This window comes from Podarcis gaigeae (genome assembly GCF_964106915.1).
Source record: "Podarcis gaigeae genome assembly, chromosome: 4".
Lineage (NCBI taxonomy): Eukaryota > Metazoa > Chordata > Lepidosauria > Squamata > Lacertidae > Podarcis > Podarcis gaigeae.
This window is the reverse complement of record NC_139677.1, coordinates 28,828,125-28,847,853: the sequence shown is the minus strand read 5'-3', so window position 1 is coordinate 28,847,853 and position 19,729 is coordinate 28,828,125. Positions and strand designations below refer to the sequence as shown.

The 19,729-nt window shown below is 39.7% G+C and overlaps 1 protein-coding gene across 1 annotated transcript in view; it reads left to right on the top strand.

Moving 5' to 3' along the window:
* Positions 1-18,964, top strand: part of TUBGCP3 (tubulin gamma complex component 3) — a 56,069-nt gene extending 37,105 nt beyond the window's left edge. The window contains exons 14-22 of the mRNA XM_083735255.1: positions 48-237; positions 4,415-4,550; positions 5,971-6,039; positions 8,673-8,808; positions 15,760-15,848; positions 16,008-16,139; positions 16,509-16,649; positions 17,192-17,308; positions 17,892-18,964. Coding sequence (XP_083591381.1) covers positions 48-237; positions 4,415-4,550; positions 5,971-6,039; positions 8,673-8,808; positions 15,760-15,848; positions 16,008-16,139; positions 16,509-16,649; positions 17,192-17,308; positions 17,892-18,050 — 1,169 coding nt within the window. The 3' untranslated portion in view covers positions 18,051-18,964. The remainder of the gene's footprint in view (positions 1-47; positions 238-4,414; positions 4,551-5,970; positions 6,040-8,672; positions 8,809-15,759; positions 15,849-16,007; positions 16,140-16,508; positions 16,650-17,191; positions 17,309-17,891) is intronic.
* The last annotated feature ends 765 nt before the right edge of the window (positions 18,965-19,729 follow it).

Sequence of the window (19,729 nt, the reverse complement as noted above, 5' to 3'; positions counted from 1 at the left end):
AGTACATATCTGCAGTCTCGGTAACCATTTTCTTCTTCTTGTAACAGCTGCTGAAATGTTCACGGATTTGGAAAACGCATTTCAGGGAAAAATAGATGCTGCATATTTTGAGACTAGCAAATACTTGCTAGATGTTCTCAATAAAAAGTACAATTTACTGGAGCACATGCAGGCCATGAGGCGCTACTTACTTCTCGGTCAAGGAGATTTTATCAGGCACTTAATGGACTTGCTTAAGTAAGTGAATGTGGATTGTAATGTTATTGAATTTAAATGTTTGTACTGGAAGAGACGATTGATTGAAATCCAAAATAGGGTTTTGTTAAGCCTCTGGTCCAACAATAAAACTTATGATTAAAATACAAATGTACTTTATTGCTTCTATTAATATGTTCAGTGTTGTGTTATGCTGCTTTAGGTTCAGTATATAGTATTAACAAAGCAATCCTTTAGCTTTTATATTGGGTAGTATTTGGTTCTTTCGGGTTCTAAGTGGAACAGAATTGCCAGATGTTGGAAAACACTGCTCTTCCACAAATAAATGGTATCAATAGTGTTGTGCCCAACAAAGCCATTCCAATCTCCCTGCACCCCCAAATCTGCTCTGGGTGGTTAGGGTTTGGGGGTGCATGGGGGAGAGGTGGGGGGAGTTCCTTTGTACAAGCAGAAGTCCTTGCACTAATGGGATAGCTGTTGGACGCAACCTATACTCTTGAATTCCACAGTGAGAAACAAACCATGGCTTGCCCTGAGTGTGCAGTGTCCTGTTGTACGCTGCTCAATTCTTCCTGTTAAACGATTGACGGTTTTTGACTGAGGACTGCTTGACTGTTAAGGAGCAATTGAGTAGCATGCAACGACACCCTTATTATTCACTATAAGCCATGGCTTATTTCTACTTAGTTTACCGTGACATATGAACCAGTTCATCATTAAATGTATAAGCTGTTATTAAACCATGTCCATGCTTAATGGCCACAAACTTAATGACTGTAAACATTATGCAACAAGACTTTTACACACACATACATGAGGGTGGAGAACAGGTGTAATCTATTACTTGACTTCCTTAGCCCCAGCCATAGTTGGCAGCATATTACAACTTTTGAAGGACTGGGAGGGGTTCTGCTCTTATCTCCTTCTCCCAATTTCCCGTTCTATTGTGTCCTATCTTATTTAGGATTACCATCATTTTTATAATAGCACAAATCCTTTCCGTTTTTCAGTATTTCAATGTGCAGGCGACTAAGTACACCCAAGGGAGATAGCTCAGTCAGTAGAGCATTAGACTCTTAATATCAAGCGGTTCAAGCCCCACGTTGGGCAAAACTTTCCATCTCTACAATTCTACGATTGCTGGAAATATTGTTGCTCTTTGCAGAGCAGTCATTCTAGTTTTTTGTTTGAGCATGGCATGTCTGACTTGCATCTTCTATGTGCCTGACCTCCCACCTATTGGTTGAACATGTGCATAGTGTTCAGCTCCAGTTGCATTTTTAGAGTCTTGTGTGCATACGTTTAATTGATGTTGCGTCACAGTTGCGGTGTCCCTCCCCAACCCCACAAACAACATCTACAGAGTTTATCTGTAGAATAGGCTAAGGCTGATGAAGGGCAGGGCTCTAGACTACCAGTGGATATCTCATTTTGTGTGTGCTGGCCTGTTTGTTGGAGAGGTAATGGGTTGCGCCCACTGTTCTGGAGAAACAGTAGCGAAACCATAGACTTATAACTTAAAGTTGGTACTTTGCATTACCGTACGACGCCCAACCTTCAGCTTTTCCAGTTCTCTTTGTCTCATTCCACCTATAGGCTAATCTAGAAGTACTAGGGACCTAAATTCAGATTTGCTTGGGCTTTAACTATTCAGTAGCCACTGCTACTGAATAACATTCTGATCAGCAGAAAGTGAAGACTGACCTTTGATGAACGTATCAAAATATATTCATCTTAAATGTGCACTTAAATCTACAGCTTTTAAACTTAGATCCTGTATTTAACATCAAACCCCCACATCTGCCTCCCTTGGTGCCAGTATTTTTTAAAAGCATATTGGGCTTTCCCTTAGGATGGGGTTTTTAAAGTATAAAGGCAGGCTTCCTGCATGTCGCCGCATTCCTTTCCCCCACCATAATGCTGATTTTTCATTACAAAAGAGTCCATTTACTTGCCAGACATCAAAGAGATGTCTGTTTGTCCAAGAGCTGAATTGATGTAGCATCTCTGCACTAAAGTGCAGCAGCATAATGATGAGATGTGAAATCAGTACGCTTTGGTGCGTCAAGCAGCGAAGGGGCATGTTTTAGTGCAAAGAAATATCTTTTGACGTGGAATTTTAAATTTACTGTTTCAAGTTTAGCGAGAACATTAGCTTAGAACCCTCCATTTTCTTTGGTGATAGAATTTAACCTGAAATGCCCAAGTTACTTGTTAGAATTTGGAGAGTTTCTGCTTTCATTTTACAGTGGTACCTCGCAAGACGAATGCCTCGCTAGTCGAAAAACGCGCAAGACGAAAGGGTTTTTCGTTTCTTGAGTTGCTTCGCAAGACGATTTTCCCTATGGGCTTGCTTCGCAAGACGAAAATGTCTTGCGGGTTTGCTTCCTTTTTCTTAAAGCTGTTAATACCCAGGGAATCCGCGCTCCGCAAAACGAAAAAATCACAAGACGAAGCAACTCGCGGAACGAATTACCGTATTTTTCGCCCCATAGGACGCACTGGCCCATAGGACGCACCTAGTTTTTTGGGAGGGAAATAAAGGAAAAAAAATTATTTCCCCCCCAGGTGCCCTGCGCTAAGCCCGAAGCTTAGGGCACGCTGAGCTCAGCGTGCCCCAAGCTTCTGGGTGCCGGCAAGGTCTCCGCTAGCTCTGGGAGAGCCGCGCAGCTCTCCCAAGGCTAGCGGAGCGCTGCGCTAATCCCAAAGCTTGGGGTGCGTGGAGCTCAGTGCGCCCCAAGCTTCTGGGTGCCGGCAAGGTCTCCGCTAGCCTTGGGAGAGCTGGGTCTCCCACGGCTAGTGGATAGCTTCCTGAAGCCTGGAGAGCGAGAGCGGTCGGTGCGCACCGACCCCCCTCGCTCTCCAGGCTTCAGGGAAAGCCTGCATTCGGCCCATAGGACGCACACACATTTCCCCTTCATTTTTGGAGGGGAAAAAGTGCGTCTTATAGGGCGAAAAATGCGGTAATTTCGTCTTGCGAGGCACCACTGTATTACTCTTTTGAAATGCTTTTAGAACTTAGGGTTGTTGACCAAATCTTGACATTGTTACTGCAGTTTTGGGTCTAAACAGTGGTTGTTTCTCAAATATGCAGACAGAGGCGATTGTTCTGAAACTAAAGCTACTTTCCTATCAATGCTCCCTCAAGCTTAACCCTCTTTCCCCACCCCAAATTTAGTTATCAGCATTTGCACAAAAATCTGTCAGCTTGATTATGGGAAGTTCTTTAAATAAGAAAACTAATTAAAATAAAATAAAATTGGTTGCCTCCTATCCAAAAGGATATTACTGAATAGAAAAACATTGATGGACTTGAGTACAGTGGTACCTTGGTTCTCAAATTTAATCCATTCTGGGAGTCCGTTTGACTCCCGAAATCATTCAAAAACCAAGGCGCAGCTTCCAATTGGCTGCAGGAACTTCCTGCGCTCATTTGGAAGCCATGGAAGCCGTGTCAGATGTTCAGCTTCTGAAAAAGGTTTGCAAACCGGAACACTCCTGGGTTTGCAGCATTCGGGAGCTGATTTGTTTGGGAGCCAAGCCGTTCAACTACCAAGGTACCACTGTACTACTGAGTTGGGTGAGTTGTGACATTGTGGCCTGGTGAGGAGTTCTCCAGAGTTGCTCGCAAGTCTAACAACCCACCTCTTCCGAATCCGGAAAACATAGGAACATATGACTTAGGAAGATGCTTTATATACCATGTCAGACCATGTGTCCATCTAGCTCAGTGTTGCCTACACGGACTGGCAGTGTCTCTCCAGGGTTTCTGAGACAGGGCATTCCCATCCCTACCCAGAATGCTGAGGATTGAATCTGAAAAGGCAGATGCTCCAGCAATGAGCAGCTGCCCATGCCCTGAAAAGTTGTGTGAATTGATTCTGTTTGAAAAGGTTGCTAAGGGGTGTGCAGCTGTAGCTGAAATGTCATACTGGTCCCTATCTCATAGGAGCACAGGTATATCGTGCAGGGTCATTTTTGTGTGTGGAAATCCTCAGCTTAAATACTCGTAATTACACACATACACACACACACAACAGTTGATAGCTTACTGTTTGAAAAGGATAATCTGCTCACTATTGTGTGGGCTCAAAATATATTGCATAGTTAGTCCATTGTGCTTGCAGCTAGATGACAACTGGGCTATTATGTAAATTGTGTATCTATCTTTCCATTTATCTCCCTTTTATTATTTTAGGCCAGAGCTTGCGAGACCAGCTACCACTTTGTATCAGCATAATCTGACAGGAATCCTGGAAACAGCTGTCAGGGCAACAAATGCACAGTTTGATAACCCTGAGATCCTCAAACGCTTGGATGTCAGACTTTTGGAGGTACTTTAAAACAACAACAACAACAAAAAACCACTTTAGCATTTTACGAGAATATTGGTTTGTTTTAATTTTTTTTTAATTGCTAAAATGGCATCTGAGGTCAGCATTGGAAAATAGCATTGTCTTGTCTTGCATGCAAAATCTGATTTTCTCATCTGTCAGTATAGTTCTTAACTATTATTTCTCTGAAAAGGAGCTTTGGTTTATTTATTTATTTATTTGTTTGTTTTGTTTTGTTTTGGTTTTTTTATGGCATTTGAGCGCCGCTCCACAATGCAAGGCATTCTGTGCAGTTTACAATGGCAACAGTGTGCTCTTTTGTCAGTTATAGATAGATTACACTTATAGCTATGTGTGTTTATAAAAATTAAGGCTACAGTCCAGTTTTGTTTTATTTTATTTATTTATTTTAAATCATTTTTTAAAACCCTGCTCTTCAACCGAAAAAGGCTCCCAGAACCACTTACAAATGTCTGTGATAAGACTGTTCCTGTCCTCGGGCTTACAATCTAAAAGACATGACACAAAAGGAAAGGGGGCTGTGTTGGGGAAGGGAAAAAGCTACTGAACCTACCCGGATGTGGTCCTTTTAAGGATGTGCTGAGGTGTTGTACTATCCCACTTAGTACAGTGTTACCTCGGGTCACATACACTTCAGGTTACAGACTCCACTAACCCAGAAATAGTACCTCGGGTTAAGAACTTTGCTTCAGGATGAGAACAGAAATCGCGCAGCAGCAGCGTGGCGGCAGTGGGAGGCCTCATTAGCTAAAGTGGTACCTCAGGTTAAGAACAGTTTCAGGTTAAGAACAGACCTCTGGAACGAATTAAGTTCTTAACCCGAGGTACCACTGTACTAGGGAGGACATGGTTCTCTCATGTTTATATGTGCTTTTCCCTGCTGACCTGGATATACAATGACAACACAGTCGTACCTCGGTTAAGAACAGCCCTCTTTATGAACTATTCAGTTTACAAACTCTGCAAAACCGGAAATAGTGTCCTGGTTTGAGAACTTTACCTCAGTCTAAGAATGGAATCCAAACGGTGGAAGGGCACCAATGGTGGAAGGGCACCGGCGGCGGAAGGCCTCATTAGGGAAAGCATGCCTCGGTTTAAGAACTGTTTCAGTTTAAGAACGGACTTCCAGAATGGATTAAGTTTGTAAACCGAGGTACCACTGTTCCTCGAAAGGGTTTCTACGGGACCTCCCATACTGTGTGCTGATAAACATGGTATCTCCCAATTTCAGACTTGCATTCTGTGCCCAATAAGAAAGTATGGGGAGGGGGGAATCCCTCCCAACCATTTTTGATTAAGTAAAGTAAAACACGGTCATTCCTAATAGCTAAATAACTGTTGGAAAACAGCTAAATAACAATATATATGATTTGGTTAAATGCTGATAATTCTTTTTAAGGTGTCTCCTGGTGATACTGGTTGGGATGTTTTCAGCTTAGACTATCATGTCGACGGACCAATTGCAACAGTAAGGATATATGTATATTTCTATATATCTAGCTCTATATCTATATCTATCTCTGTTTGTCAATTTTCACCCCCACCCCCACTTACTTCACTTAAATACTTTGTTACTAAAATAGCCTTTGTACTTTTAGCATTGCATGATTAAAGAGACTGCTTGGTATCTTGGATGTACCCATTGTATTAAGAGTACAGCCAAACTCTCAATTTTCCTAAATTATTAATGAGTGTTAAAATGCTACATTTTAAGACTTTCATTATTTGAAATAAATAATTCATTTGTTCTGTCGGAGATTTTTAGAAAGTACTTAATAAATGGATTTTCATTTTCATCCATTATTCTGAAACTGTAGCAACTAATTTGGGATAATTTGCAAGAACTGTGAGATGTATTTTAGGGGAACCTATTTGTACTCTTTAAATAAAATCTGATGTGTAGTATTCATTAAAACAGATGAGAAAATAGCAGCACTATTGTTCAGAATGCTTTTACTATATGTAAAGAATAGCATTGCTTTCTGAACAAGGTGTCAGAAGTGAGAGTTTGACCAGCCAGGTATGTATAGTTTAGTGAAAGGAAGATAATATCTCACTTTCCTAATTTGTTAATACATTTTTTCATGCTCTGATTTTCCTCTGTAGATTGTAAGTAGTTGCAGGGCTGTGTAACCAATTTCTTTATATTTAGGGTATTGTTAACTGTTTGATATCTTCTTTTTTTAAACAAAAAACAGCAATCCATCTTTGGTAAAGAAGAAAAATGTGGTGGAAGGCATTCCTAACATCCGTAAAGCTGTTGTATATAAAATAGCAAGCTTTAATGCAATTATATAAACAATAGAATTTGAACCTGTAAATAGAATGTAGTTTGAATTTTGGGCCTGTCTATAACCTTAGCCATGGACTGACTGATTGGTCCTGGGCAAGTTATACTCTCAGCCATAATTTCCCATGCATTTTTGGTAAGCCATTAAGAAAATTCCGAACACTAGGTTTCAGTACATAAGAGTTTGTGCCAGTTAGGATCATGGGATGTGCCCTAGATCCTGGGTGCTGTGTAGCGCCTAGCTTCTCCTGTGTAGTCAGGTGCGGGGAGGAAATTTAGTGGTTCTTGCTTTCTGTTCCAAAATTAATTCAATGCCCAGTTGATCAGATCTGAAATACCTCCCTAATTTTAACATGTCCTTTCTTTTTAATTTCCTGTGTTTTCAGAGGGAAAAGATATCGTAGATGAGGCAGTGACATTCACAAGGAGGAGTGTTTCATTTCAGTATTTTTTTAAGCTATTTTAGGGCAGCAAGGATCAAACAAAAGGAGGATCTAGTTGTACTTGAGCTTGATCCTGACAGCTGCATCTCAGCCACCTGCTATATTCTTCCGCCAGTAACCCCATGGCCAGGTTCAGTTTTTAAGCCTGAGTTATTTCTAGACATGGAGGGGAGAGATTTAATGGCTCTCTTCCTCACCTTCTCTCCATCTGGTTGGAATGAGACCTGGGGCTGTCATACAATGGCTGCCCTGTGTGAGTCTAAGGACAGTGGCAGCAGGTGTGGTCTGTCCGTGTACCCATTGTCTGTGTGTACGATGAAAGGTTTGCACAGTCCTCTGTGCATGTAGACTCCAACATGTGTAGGCAGAGTTGGGTTGACATTGTGCAAATGGAAGTGTTTCTTCTTCTATTTTTACATTTTTATCTCACCTTTCCTCCAAGAAGCTCAAAGTGGCATTCAAGGTTCTCCATATCCCCACTTTATGCTCACATCAACCTGGTGTAGGTTGTTAGTGTTTGTAAAAAAAGAAAAGAAAGGGTTCTGACCTCCCTTTGTTGCCTCAGCCTGGTCCTCAGACCCTTGTTGGCATAAAAGAGTCCACGAGAAGAGTATCCTTGCAGAGTACTTTCTGCTTTTATTCTTAAAGGTCTTTCTGCAAAAGCGACTGACCAACTGTACACACATCAACACTACTAGCTTTCACTAACCAACCAACCAACAAACTAACATTTCTGGTGCAGGCCGCTGACTCATGCTGACCCAGCTTTTTTTTTAAGCATTAAAGAAACAGCAGCCAATTTTTAGCCGTGAGCTTCATGACTGAGTGGTGGATTTGAAGCTTCATCTCCCAGGTCCTAGTCTAACACTCTTACCACCACACCACACCGGCTCTAAATGCTGCACAGATAACTTAAGCAGTAATATTAGAGGTTGAACCTGGAACACTTTTTTTCTACCTCTGTATTTGTCTTGTCACCTTGCTTCACACAGAAGTCCTTGTATGCCAGTATGGACTTCCCGTGACTTTTGATGGACTGGACCGTGTTTAAATCTTGTTGTAAATCTCTTGACTCAACCTCAAGTGTCAGTTGGTTTCTCTGCAAAGCTATCCAGAGACCCTGGAAGCAAGTAAAGCAGCAGTATTAAAGGCACTTAATGTACTTTAAACCTCTGTGTTTTTTTTTTTAAATATTTTTTATTAAGGATTTTCTTGTTTTACAGAAGTGTAGTGCCTCGTATTTTTTCTTCTTCTTCTTCCATGTAACGTTTTTACAAATCCGTTTCATTTGTTGAGGCATTAGGGGGAGAAGAAAACAGAAAGAAAAAAGAAAGGGGGTTTAAACCTCTGTGTTGATCATATTTGCAGGTATTCACCCGTGAGTGCATGAGCCACTATCTGAGGGTGTTCAACTTCTTGTGGAGGGCAAAACGGATGGAATATATTCTCACAGACATATGGAAAGGACATATGTGTAACGCAAAGCTTCTGAAAAATATGCCAGGTAAGGGAGTAACCAACGGTATTAGGGCAAAATTACACAATTGTTTTCAAACCAAACATCCTTATAGGTTGCTTTGTGTGAGAGAGAAATTTATTTGTACCGCTGAAGTCTCTCCAAATTTCAGAAGGTTTCCTTTTCTTTAGGGTGGTTTGTTTTAAGTTAACAATAATTTCCATGTGTTTTTTTTTTTTTGTAATCCTGGTAATAAAACTGCCAGATTGCACACAAATAGGACAGGGGCTTTTGTTCCAGGCACCTAAAAAGTTGATGTTTCTTTGTAAGCCGCTTATGTTCTATGTAAACCACTCAGAGGTCTTCGTTGGAGTAAGTATATTGCTTTTGGTAAATAAATAGGCAAGGGAGAGAACAAAATGAGATTTGCTTTCTGGGTAAAGAGTTTCCCTCTGGTTACAAGCTTGACATGTTGGTCACAAGAGAGGCCACCCTCTGCCCACTCTCCTATTTGCTCTCCCTTTCCCCATCACTCCATCCTGGCATCATTCCTTATGTGGTGAGATTAGAGACGTTGCTGTAGCTTTTAGCAGACATTTTCAGAATTCTCTTTTCATCTGGATTGCCATTGTTCCACAAAGCACTTCAGCACCGGCCACTTCCAACTTGCCTCATACAGATTCCACTTTTGCCTTCGATACACCTAAAATTCCTCTGAGGCTTCTTTCTTCAGCTCAGGATTTGGGATTTGTCCAAATCCAGTGCACTACCCTAAAGTTTATTACATGGACACACATACTATTATGTGGGAAGCATAATGTTAATGCAGCAATCACCCCTTTGCCATTGTATGTATCCCAAGGCTGCAGTAGGCAGCCAGGTATCAGGTAAGCTGAAGAATCATGGCCAATGTGCAGTTGGTGGTGCTGAAAAACACCTGCTTGGCACAATGTAATGTTGAAATGGCCCACAAATGTTTGGTGGGGTATTGAGGCAAACAAACTTGTGTCTTTTATTCTATTACCGACTTGTAATTTGACTTCATTTCCTCTGTAGACTGAGAGCAGCTAGTGCGGTACGGTGTGTAGGGCCACACAGTCCTATGCATGTTTACTCAGAAGTAAATCACATTGTATTTCATGGTGTTATTTCCTACTTAATGTGTGTTTTAGGATTGCAACCTGAGTAAAAAAGTTCTGAATTCAAATTTCACCTTGATCATGAACATTTCTGAGCTCCTTTTCCTTAACGCAGTATGAAGATAGCCATCTAGTCTGTTGCACCACTAAGATACACTGGATGCTTAAAATATTCTGCTTACTGCATTGCTATATATAATTGTTGTTGGGATTGTGGTTAGATAGGTCTCTGGTTTTCTTAGTGGGTCTTCTGAATATGTTCAGAAATGTTCAAGCTGTCCCCCAGCCCCTGAGCTTTTCAATATTGTTTTAGGACTCAGTGGACCCTTCAAACTTTTTTCTACAGATCAAAACCCATATATAACTGATATTTTAATGACCACAGCCTTGACTTTTAATTGATCAGTTTTACAGCAAAATTAGTAGATTGCACCAATATAGTATAAAAATAAGAGCCCCTAGTTCAGGGCCTTGTTCGACTGTTGGTAAATCCAGCTGTGGTCAAGATAGTTGTATCCATTATCAAGAAAAAAATAAAAAGAGCAGGGTTAGCTACAGATATTCCTGATTCTTCTGGAACCTTTGAATAGACTACCTGAATGGAGTTCACAGTTTGAGAACCTCTGTTCTAGCTGAAAGGCTTCAATAAATGAGATTAGGTGACCTACATATAACTCAGAATGCTTTTCAATCCACCTTTCCAATAAATTAAGCAGCAAACTACCTAGTTGTTTGCTCATGGCTCTGGTTGGTGGATCAAGTTTGTGTGGTCATGGGTAAAAGGACACTGCTCCTAAATATCTGCAAATACTCCCTGGTCTATGTGGCCAGGTGGCCATGTCTGGTTCAGTGGGCCAGGGGTAGCTCTAAGAGTTGTTGCTTATTTTCAAAGCCATAGGCTCATTTCTTCCCCTTCTTCTCTCTTAGCCTGGCTGTACTCTCTCTGTTTTGTTTTTGAGGCTGCTGCTGAGCTGTATGCATTCGTGGGCTGTAGCAATGTTGTGTGACTGGAAAAATATTATTATGTAGTGAGTATATTTTCTATAATGAAAGAGTTTCAGTGGGGAAGTCTGTTTACTAAGATTTTTTTTAAAACAACAACACAGTTCTGCAGGTTTAATAAGAATGATGAAATTTTTGAAATAGCCTTGAGGGGGCAATAGAGCATTACGGTTCTTTATTGACCAGTGCCTTTTTCAGCTCCAGAACTCTCTTCCAGGCTTGCAGAGTACTGATGTGTGTATTGCCATTTGTGAAACCAAACTGAATTAGTCTTTAGACTAAATGGGTTAAGCCCTGCTTTGGCATAGAATTATATGCATTTTCTTTTCTTGCTTTTGTGAATGGGATTTTATGCACATCACATTCTGGGTTTGTTTGTTTTCTGGGCATTGTTAGTCACTTTGGATTTCCAGTAGGTTGGTATACAAATGTTTTAATTAATATATAAATAAGAATCAAGGGAGATGGAAAGTTCTTCGTGAGTGACTGCCAGAACTGAATATGCAGTGGAGACCTGGTAAAACGAGCATTCGTTATCAACTGCAGCTGCTGGCAATCATGCAAGGTTTTGAATCGTGCATGACTCTTTAGGCAAAGATTTTCACATGTTATGTCTAGGAAAAAGAATTCAGTCAAGATATAAAGCGAAGAATGTTAGCAATCCAGAATGCATGCCTGTAGTATGACACAGCCTACCTGAGGGATATCTTTGACTTTAAAGTGAGTACAAACTAAAAAATAAATTGTTCAAGTATAGAGAGCAAAAATTTCCAAGGAAATCTGGAATGTTTGTTATGACAGACACAAGTGAATAAAATAGCATCTTTGGCCTCTATTCACTTTCTGGACAATGCAAGTGTGGAAAATATGGAAGTCCAAATTTTCACCTAGAATTACCTCCCTCCCTCCCGTCTTCCTAGGCTAAAATTCTCTACCCGCCTTTCTGGGAGTACGCCCTGTTGAACTCAGCGGGACAAACATCTAGATAGATACATAGGAAATTGTGCAGTAAGAAAATAAAATCTAGCAGGTAAACATATTGAAACATGACAAAAAGAAGGGCATTGTAGATGTTGGATGTTCAGGATAATTCCAATGAATTGTTAACTAGAATGATATGTGAGCTAAAGGCTCCTGTGTTACATACCCCTATAGTTTTGCAAATAATAAACCATTATCATCCAGTGATCTGTTAAGACTCAAACCTCTAGAGATTTTACAGAGAGTTATTATATGGCAATCATGAGTTAGGAGTTCTATGGGCTCAATCTCTTGGTTGCATCAGTTGTTATTTAAACTTGGCTACAAAGAATACAAACTTCGTTATATAAACCTGGGCTACAAAGCAGAGCAGGTACAGAGAGCTTTCTGGAGGACAGGGGTCTAGGTGAAATTCTTCTGCTAGGATGAGACAATGCATCTAATGTCAGAGCCTAGCACTGTTGGGAGGGTTTATTTAAAATGAGAGAATGATACCCAGTCCCAGTGAAAAGTTTTATTTGCAGCAAATTTACTGCAAACTGTTGGCATGGTTGTTAGGAAAAAGTATTTATACATGTGATGCAGCTGCCCTCACTTGACAGACTCCTGGGATACAATCCTAAATTAATTGGAGAATATATCAAAACAGAAGTCCTTAACTCTTCTCATGTAACGCTTCTTTGTGCATACAGGGAACGTAAACCCCTTAAGAGTCGCTGAAAATTGCTAGAATTTCTATTGTTAGCAGCCAAGAAGGTGATTCCCAGCCAGGCATTTGGAAAGCTAAAACAATCCATTTAGGTAACAATTGGCTCTCTGAAATCAGTAATGGAGAAATGTTTTTACCAGTTAAAAGTTGCAACTTTTATCATTGTTCTTGTTTTATCTGTAATGCGGGTTTTTTTTTATATGCAGTGTTCACTTTTTAGGCAGTATTGCTCTTTAAGTGGGATCTTTAGCATAACACTAAGAGGAGGTCATGAAACCCCACTGAAGAAGCTGGACATGTTTTTACACTCACTACTTGGTGCTGCTACTGGTTGACTTCCACACTTGAGTCCACTTACGATTCCTTCCTTCTGGGTTTTGTGGCTGTTTCTTTCCCATATGCCCTGCAAATTTTACATATGTGTTATCTGAGAGCGCAGGAATATCAGTCACGGTAAAGAATGGTTTGGCCTTTCTATGTCACAGGTAGGTTGTGGCACACAGGTGGGTTTGGTAGCATGCTGTGCAAACAGGGAAGCTTTGGCATGGCCTTATCTCCTCTTGAAGCTTGTTCCACACTTGAGTACCCTTGACTGACAATGCCTTATCTCCTTTCCCCACAAAGTCTGGCCTAGGCATTTTAGTGACTCTCTCCCAAAAGAGAGTTGTAATCTCTGGGGATCATGCACTGGAAAGGCAGGCTCTATCTTCCAATGATGAACATAAATAGCCACTGGAAAGGAAGCCACCAGGCAGGACTCCCATTATATGATAGTCACATATCTATGTTAATTCATAGCAGGGTTCATCAGGAGTTAGAATATTGGCCTGGGTCATGCATGAAAATACCTGTATAACCATGGGGTTATTAGTGGCCTTGGGTAAAAATGTCTGCTATTGATTAAAGAGAAGGCCACTGTCATATTTTATTTGCCTTTTTAACAAACAAGATGGAATGAGACAGAAAGTGCTAAGGTATATAAAGAAGAGGCATAAGTAGGGATTCATGTTCGAACTGAAGTAACTCAATGTGATTGTTTTTCAGAACATTATTCTTGGAATTCACCTAAATAGACATTCTGGTTCCACAGCACCTTTTAAAAGAGAGTTGGACCAAGAAAACAAAACAGGCAAAGGCTGTATAAGAAAAATGATGAAGATCCATCATAACTGAGCTTCAGTTCAGAATTAAGCAATCTGTGTGATACTTCCTTTTCTGCGGCTTTTCCAGCAATCCTTGCTGACCGCAATTCATGATTTCTCATAGGCTGTTGTTGCTGTCACCTTCACCTTGATATCACCTAGTTGATTTTCCCAATAGCCGTAGTCACTATTTTGACTGTTACTGTTTGCAGTTCATACTAAGAAGCATGCAGACTCAGAATTTAAGCATGTTAACTCAGAAGGAAGCCTTGTTGTGTTTAATGGCTCTAACTCCTATATTAGGATTATATCCGTAGTTTAGAGATCTTGACAGCACGATCCAAACCCAAAATTCATGGGGATGAGAGAGTTTGTGTTCAGCAGATTTGGGGGGTTTCCCGTGGGCTATGCTGACCTATGTTCTTCCCCTCAGCAGAGCCATACATACACTGCTATTAAGTCCTTTACCCTGGTTCAGCCAGCAGGGCTTACAGTGATGCAAGTCTCAAAAAGAGTGGGGCGAGGAGAGATGTGAACCTATTCCAAACCCTGTGATCTGGGACCCAATCCTCATCCAGCAGTATTATTACAATTTCTCTGTTAACCAGGAATTAGTTGCTCTAGATATTTTCTAATTATTAGGAAATATCCAGAATGAATATTCTAGGGGGAAGACTTTTTACTGCTCTTCATTCCGTATATTTTCTGGTTGTTTCTGGCTAGCAGCTGGGGGGGAAAAATCCCCCCCCCCCCGATAGCTGCAGGTTATTCTTTCTCATGTAATTTTTGCTCTGTATAGATCTTGGCAATTTTGCTCCGTATAGATCTTTGTCATCTTGGTATAGTCATTGGTTTGCTTCATTCATTCTGATGCAGTTTGCTCCGATAATCCAAGACAAAATTGGGTAGTGCTGATGTGCCTCAACCAAAATGTTGAGAGAGAAGTCCAGCTTGCCTCTGAGCTTTTGAGACATTTTGGAACAAACAAGAGATATTTTTGTATAATGCGTAATCATACTGTATATGGAATATTTTCATCTGCTCTGCCAGGTCATGCATTCCTTCCCCAGCACACAATTTCATCTATGAGGGATTCAATTTATTAACATTTATACTCACTGTACCATTAGTTAAATATTTTCCTAAGTAATCTTGTATCCTGAAAGTTCCTAGTTTGTCCTTCCAAATCTCTTGTGGCAAGCCAGAGTGGGGGCTTAGGCATCTGATGTTTTATATATGTTGCTGAGAAAAATTAACCTTCTCATAATAAGAGCTCTGTTCAGGCTCCTTTGCTAGTGGATTGCCACCTGTTACAGCAGTGCCAAGCAGACTTTGTTTCCCAACCACAAAGGTCTTTTCCCTATCTATTCTGTTCCACGTTCTAATCCCTTTCTATTACAAATCTTGTTTTGTACCAGATCTCCAGAGTTTTGTCAACCTATACTATTAATTTTATTTTCTTGTTTGATCCAGCATTATATTTTCTGTTAATATGGGGGTGTATTTATTGCAGGCAGAGGCTATCATGGCTATGCCCCTGGAAAATGCTGAACTTGTGGCCGTAAATATACTGAGATTAAAATGATAGTCCACATATAGTCTCCTTTCTTTGAGAACCCGTTATCAATTTATATACCGTATGTTTTGCTCTATAAGACTCACTTTTTCCCTCCTAAAAAGTAAGGGGAAATGTGTGTGCGTCTTATGGAGCGAATGCAGGCTGCGCAGCTATCCCAGAAGCCAGAACAGCAAGAGGCATTGCTGCTTTTGCTGCGCAGTGATCCCTCTTGTTGTTCTGGCTTCTGAGATTCAGAATATTTTTTTTCTTGTTTTCCTCCTCCAAAAACTAGGTGCATCTTATGGTCTGGTGCCTTTTATAGAGCGAAAAAATACGGTATGTCTTACCCCTTTCAAAGATGGGTGCAGGTAGCTGTTGTATTTCAGGTGTGTGTGTGTGTTAAAAATATGGCTAGATGAACATTTCCATTCTGAGTTTTAATATACATATTCTTTGAATTTCTTACAGAACTTTCTGGGGTGCTGCATCAGTGTCACGTTCTGGCATCAGAAATGGTCCATTTCATTCATCAAATGCAGTATTACATTACATTTGAGGTACCCTTTAACCATCCATTTTGTTGTTTGTTTGAAATTGGAAGAACGTTTTTATTGATGTGAGCTTAATTATGTCACAGAGGTATAGAGCAAAGAGGTGGCTATTTAAACAGTCTCTAAAACAAAGTGAATCTCATTGCTGGATGTTTTGTTCCATAGGTGCTTGAATGTTCATGGGATGAACTATGGAACAAAGTTCAGCAGGCTCAAGACTTGGATCACATCATAGCGGCTCATGAAGTTTTCTTAGATACAATTATATCTCGCTGTTTGCTGGACGCTGACTCAAGAGTTAGTCTCATTTACCTATTTATATATAATGTTACCATTATTTCTCTAATTATTTATGCTTTTGAGATTATTTCTGGCAACACACAATGGAGTTGTATTCGGAGATGAATTCCACTGCGTTCAGTGCGTCTTCATTACAAGCAAAAAAAAAAAGTTTAGGATTACAGCCCTGGTAAATTTAATATTTTACGGGATGTTCTGGGAGAATCTCCGTACTGAAATCAATTTTTCCATGTATCCCTTTGCTCTAGGAGGAGATATTAAATATTACAATCTTTCAGCAGTTTCTTATAGGCTAGCAAATCTTAGCTTTTCTTTGAACATTTCATTTTTAGAGGTTTTGTCTTCCCTTTGCAACTTTTGTTGTAGATGCTTCTCAACCAGCTTCGAGCTGTCTTTGATCAGATTCTTGAGTTTCAAAATGCCCAAGATGGCCTGTACCGCATTGCCTTGGAGGAGTTACAGTTACGGTTGCAGTTTGAAGAAAGAAAGAGAGAGAGAGAGCTTGAGGTACAAAGGAGTTTTCAGTGGCATTTTAAGCACAAGAACAATGTGAACACAATAGGCTGCTTGTGTTCAATACCAATTCAATACCAAAAAATAATCTTTCTAATATCCCCTCCTTTTCTTTGAAAGACTGAGCAAATAGGTATTTGGATAAAGTCTTAATATGAAAAGTAAGTGTGTGCATGTTTACTCAAAAGTAAGTTGCACTATGCTCAATGGGGCTTCTAAGAAAGTACATATGCCTAGATTACACAGTACATTTAACCCAGATTGGGGTAACCTAGAAGCTGCAATTGACAAACCTTAATCCCCCCCCCCCCATTAAAACACAAATTGAATTCTTTTTCACGCTTGGTATGTATTGTTTGTAAGAAGTTTCTTCTGTCTTAACTTCTTGGCTTATAACTGTAAGAGATCACCAACTAAATTTAAGGCACTTCCTCTTAATAAAACAAAAATTAGCATGTGGCTTCAGATTTATTGATGTGTACACCTGATAATTTCTCATCTTTTTTCTTTTCTTTTTTACAATGTATATTGTTAAGGGTGAATGGGGAGTAAAAGCTTCAGAAGAGGAAGAGGAGAATAAAAGGATTAAAGAATTTCAAGATTCAATACCAAAAATGTGTTCACAGCTGCGACTACTTACCCATTTTTATCAGGTATTTTTAAAGAGAGGAATTTTTAAAATATTAACGTACTGATAGCCGGTATCTGTTTTCTGGTTTAAAGTGCACACTGTTTTAATGCGGCATGCAAGCCTCCCCAGGATTTGGAAGAAGGCAATAACAATAAAAGTTATGTTATGAATACATTAGGGAATGTGACATTTGGCTTCAGGAGATAAAGAACCAGGTGCATAGAGGTTGTCCCAGACATAAAAGTGCCTACGTAAATGATTGCACTCCAGAGTCTATGTTTATGCTGACCATTGCCACTGTAGGTAGACAACATTTTTACGAAGCATTCTCGCTAGAATAATTTTTGTGGATTCGCTTTGTTAAAAACTGCCCCGTCAAAACTCAAGACAGGAAATTCACTAACTTTTCACCTACTTTTATAAGGATGGGGCATTGCAGGATCTGCCTGTCTCTTGCAGTGGATCAGTTTCTACTTGTTATATATAGTGGAATTTTCAAGGATTGCTATGGAATGGTGACATGCTTCCCACCTTTATTCCATTACATACGTTCATTTGTGCGACTTCTTATGAATGCCTAATTTCTCTGTTTTTCTTTCTTTCAGGGCATTGTGCAGCAGTTCTTGGTATTACTGACCACCAGTTCTGATGAAAGTCTTCGATTTCTTAGCTTTAGATTGGATTTCAATGAACATTATAAAGCTAGGGAGCCCAGGCTTAGGGTTTCTTTGGGGACTAGAGGGCGGCGTAATTCACATATATAAATCTCCCTGCAATGAATGTAAACCAGGATCACGGATGTGTAACCCGTTGTTGGTTGTGGCAGTCAACTTGGCATACTAAAACCAAATGGCATGCAATAGGTGTTTGTCATTATCGCAAGCAACCTGTTTTCAGTCATGTGATTGTGCAACACTTGTGCAGAAAGCAACATGGCTTATTTTTTTATATTTAATGGTTGAGATTACTAAATGGGTTTAAACTGTTGCAATTTTGCTTTGGTAGTCCATTAATCAACCAACTATATTTTGTTTGTGGCTTTTAAAGCACATTCCACCATCATTGTCGTCAGGACATTTTATCCACATGCAGACACACACTTGTTTCCTTTTACACTAAGCAGGGCTGTAATTTTCCATTTCAGTTTAGAAACCACTTTTATTTTAAAACCTGCCAGTTTAAGAATCTGGCCAGAAGTCTATCTTATTTCTTTTTCAGTGTTGTGGTGTATTGACTGTGTGGGGAAAAAATTAGTCACTTAAAATTACACACATTAATGTTTTCAACATTTTCAAAACTGATTTATTTTTCCAGAAATTTTTTAACTGCTTTACAGAAACAAATATTAGAGACATAACAGAAGTCCAACACAACAAATAGTAGAAATGAAGTTAAAACCTCAGTGATCTCCAGTAATGAAACATGTAAATATTGAATAGATGTGAATGAAGTATTTTGTGTTCAAATCTGATGTATTAGAAATTAATTTGGATAATGAAGACTACTTATTTCTCTTTCCTTGCCTATTTTTCCATTGTAAATATTTATATATTGCTGTCCAGATGTTAGGGGGAAACATTTTTGTAAAAAAAAAAAGTCACTATATATCATCACTCAATTATCCATTTGTTATATTCACAGGTAAAAGCTTAGAAAATAAACACAATTATCTTTCAAACTTTTTTTCTGTTTCTTCTAACTGACAAAGTGCCTGATTTAATAAAATTAATAGTGAATTATAGGGCAGCCTTTTCTTTAGCTTGTCTCGATACCAATGCTGAATGTCAAGTGTACATTATGAAACAACTGAGACCAGCTTACTACAGATGTTTCCTTTTCCCCTTCATCCTGCCAGGCTCCAAGGTGGGGACGGACAGCAGCCTCTGGACTAAAACACACTTGCACTGTATCTCAGAGATGGAGATTGTTGGCTCCAGGGTCACAGAGTTGTTTCTGAAAGCTCTGTAAGTTATTATTTCAGTTGCATAGGTTGTAGAGCCAAGAGTATATTGTACTATTTCTGATTATGTGGTAAGATAAATGTCCCTTACGAGGTGCTTGGGGTGTGGGGTTTTTTTTTTTGTTTGTTTTGTTTCCTAGTAAGGAAACAATCCTAGTAAGGATTTTTTAGAAAATGGAAAAGCTAAAAGCTAAACCCTCTTCAATAGCTTCCTGGTCCCTAAGTATTTGGGTGTGCAATACATTTTCCCTTCGCTTCAACATTAATAGTGCCAGTGGGTCTTAAGACCCCAAATACTTAATACTGTTGCAGTTTCTCTTTGATGCTCAGGTTGCAAAGAACTGCATGTTCTTGCAGAGTGCAGGGCTCTATTTTTTTCTATCCTCCCCCCCCCCAAAAAAAAAAGTGAATTAGTGCCTGTTAAAGAATGTGAGCACATATTACACTTCAAGCAGAAAATAATTTAATTGGACAAATCCAAGA